Here is a 1,059-nt window from a genome sequence, read left to right as displayed (position 1 = left end):
CCAGCAGCCCCTACGACTTGGGGGGCTCCTGGGGGCCCCCGGGCCTGCTAGGGGCCCCCAGGCCACTAGGGGCCCCCGGGGGGCCCCCAGGGGAACAGCCCCAGCTTGCGGCAGACAATAATGGAGACACAGGGGGCGTCCTGCCCCTGGGGGCCCCCCCGGGGGCCCCCTTGGGGGCCCCCCTGGGTACTCTATCTCTAGGGGCCCCCTGGGGGCCCCTGCCGCTAGGGGCCCCTGAGGGGCCCCCCAATGCAGGGGGCCCCTCGGCATTCGCAGCTGAGAAAAAGGGTACAGGAAGTGTTTTAAAAGGGACAGAAGGGGCTTGCTACTTCAGTGGGGACTCTGCTGCTGCAGCTGCTGCAGGTGGGTGCAGCAGCAACGGGAGCAGCAGCAGCAGCAGCAGCAACAGCAGCAGCAGCAGCAACGGCGGCGTCTCTGTGGGCGATGATATGCCTCAAAATGGAAGCACGGGGGACTGCAGCAGTGGGGGCAGCAGCAGCACTTTCATCAGCAGCAGCAGCACCAAACTCCTGGGTAGCAGCATTATACAGAGGAGCAGCAGCTGCAGCAGCAGCAGCAGCAGCAGGCAGCAAGAGTGGCGCTGCAGAAGCCGGCTGCTGGCACTTCAAATCAGCGAAGCTCTTGGTCTTGAAGAGCCTTCGGGGGCATTTGCTGCTGCTGCTGCCAGTGCTGCTGCAGCAGCAGCAGCAGAAGATTGTTGCGCTGCTGAAGCTGCGGCAGAGAGAGAGGCACAATCGACGCCGCCGACCGCTCTTTCTGCTGCTGCTGCTGCTGCTGCTGCTGCTGACCCTCCGGCTGCTGCACTGGAAGACACAGCGCCCAGCGCGGCTGGGAGTTTGTCTCCTGCTGCTGCTGCTGTTGCTGCTGCTGGCTCTGCAGCTGCTGCCTCGAAGCAGCCTCACTCTCTCCCCTTTTACCCGAGTGCTGCTGCTGCTGCAGCAGCAGCAGCAACAGCAGCAGGGGCCCCTTCTGCTGCTGCAGAGATTGCAGAAGGGGGGGCCCCTTTTCCTCCGCAGAAAGAGCAGCAAAACCTCCAAC

General features: G+C 64.7%; 1 protein-coding gene across 1 annotated transcript in view; it reads left to right on the top strand.

Annotated features, from left to right (window-relative positions):
* Nucleotides 1-61: 61 nt before the first annotated feature.
* The window catches only part of ETH_00039205 (uncharacterized protein), a gene marked incomplete at both ends in the record, with an annotated part of 1,141 nt that continues 143 nt past the window's right edge, over nucleotides 62-1,059 (top strand). Inside the window, one exon of the mRNA XM_013374769.1 lies at nucleotides 62-1,059. Coding sequence (XP_013230223.1) covers nucleotides 62-1,059 — 998 coding nt within the window.

Source organism: Eimeria tenella, genomic scaffold (genome assembly GCF_000499545.2).
Source record: "Eimeria tenella Houghton genomic scaffold, Eth_scaff2283, whole genome shotgun sequence".
Taxonomy (NCBI): Eukaryota; Apicomplexa; class Conoidasida; order Eucoccidiorida; family Eimeriidae; genus Eimeria; species Eimeria tenella.
The sequence above is the reverse complement of the archived record's forward strand: the minus strand, read 5'-3'. Positions and strand labels throughout refer to the sequence as shown.